This window comes from Priapulus caudatus, unplaced genomic scaffold, assembly GCF_000485595.1.
Source record: "Priapulus caudatus unplaced genomic scaffold, Priapulus_caudatus-5.0.1 Scaffold410, whole genome shotgun sequence".
In the NCBI taxonomy this organism is placed as follows: Eukaryota; Metazoa; Priapulida; class Priapulimorpha; order Priapulimorphida; family Priapulidae; genus Priapulus; species Priapulus caudatus.
Window position 1 is genome coordinate 183,297 of NW_014577471.1, and position 1,464 is coordinate 184,760.

At 47.3% G+C, this 1,464-nt stretch overlaps 1 protein-coding gene across 3 annotated transcripts in view; it reads right to left on the reverse strand.

Annotated features, from left to right (window-relative positions):
- Positions 1-1,464, reverse strand: part of LOC106810104 (uricase-like) — a 13,890-nt gene that overhangs the window by 10,967 nt on the left and 1,459 nt on the right. The window contains exon 2 of one of the 3 annotated variants that reach the window (XM_014813378.1): positions 298-498. In XM_014813378.1, coding sequence (XP_014668864.1) covers positions 298-405 — 108 coding nt within the window. In that variant the 5' untranslated portion in view covers positions 406-498. Of the gene's footprint in view, positions 1-297; positions 514-1,464 lie in introns of all 3 variants that reach the window. The other 2 variants (XM_014813379.1, XM_014813376.1) reach the window with 2 other exon arrangements.

Below are 1,464 nucleotides of genomic sequence, written 5' to 3' on the forward strand. Positions count from 1 at the left end.
TATTACCCTCCCTCCTCTAACCCATCTCCTCTACCCCTCTCTAAGAGCTGCTACTCTCTCCTCCACCCCTTCTCCTCTACCCCTCTCTAAGAGCTGCTCCTCTCTCCTCCACCCCTTCTCCTCTACCCCTCTCTAAGAGCTCCTACTCTCTCCTCTCTCCTCCACCCCTTCTCCTCTACCTCTCTCTAAGAGCTCCTACTCTCTCCTCTCTCCTCCACCCCTTCTCCTCTACCTCTCTCTAATAGCTCCTACTCTCTCCTCCACCCTCCCTCTCACGGAGGTCACTCTCGCTCTCACCTCTATCTCGCGGGTGTGATGTAGCGGACCTTCTCTGCGCACGTGTAGCAGTCGCACGTAATCCTTGCCGTACTCCGTATTCACGAACACCATGTCTGCCTCGGCCATCCTGCTGCTGCTGCTGCTCCTAGCTGCTGCTGCTGCTGTTGCTGCTGTTGCTGTTGTTGTTTGTGGTGCTGCTGCTCCTAGCTGCTGTTACTGCTGCTTCTGCTGCTGCTGCTGTCAGATAGGTTGTATCGACACGTACATTGTATCAATAAATCTATATACATATACGCATGGACTCGTATAGCTTGTATTGACACGTACATTGTATCAATAAATTTATATACATAATATACGCATGGACTCGCATAAGCTGCGTTCACACGTATACACGGCTTAGCTAGTACCGTACTTAGTTGGTGCTAAGTTCGGTTAAAATGCGTTCACACGAGATACACGAGATTCGAGGCTTAGCTAGCTAGCTAGGTATAATATAGACTGGTATCCGGTCGACAGTTCCACGCGCTACACTAACGTCGTGCAGCGAACGGGTAGCAGTCTAGGTTAGAGCGCTACAGTTTCGCAATTCGAATGCGTTAACACGACAAACAATACGCGGCCAGCGTGGTGCCGAATATACGCGGCTTAGTTGGCGCGGAATATGATTCCGCGCTAAGCAAGCCCGAGCAATCGCGGCTAAGCAAGCCGTGGCTAAGCAAGCCGCGTATATTTTAGCGTGTGAACGCAACTAAACTCCTCGTGTGAACGCAGCAATAGCTTGTATTGACACGTACATTGTATCAATAAATTTATATACATATACGCATGGACTCGTATAAGCTGCGTTCACACGAAGATTTCAGTACCGTATACTTAGCGTTCACACGGTAAAAATATTCGAGGCTTATACGCGGCCTCCTAGTAAAGTACTGAAATACGAAGCTTGTTCGGCCCGGAAAGTCACAGGCACTTGGAACGTCTCAATAAAAAATAAAAAAGATAAATAAACACGAAATGTATTTACTACCAAAGTCTTAATGTTTCTCTACTCTATTGATATATTAATTAATGCCTGTTGTTGGGGGCACTATATGCTCTCATAGTGTTGCTGAGGGAAGGTATAGTCAGGGTTCATAGTAGTAAGACACATGTTGAAATAAGGACTTATAAGACCCTTTCTGG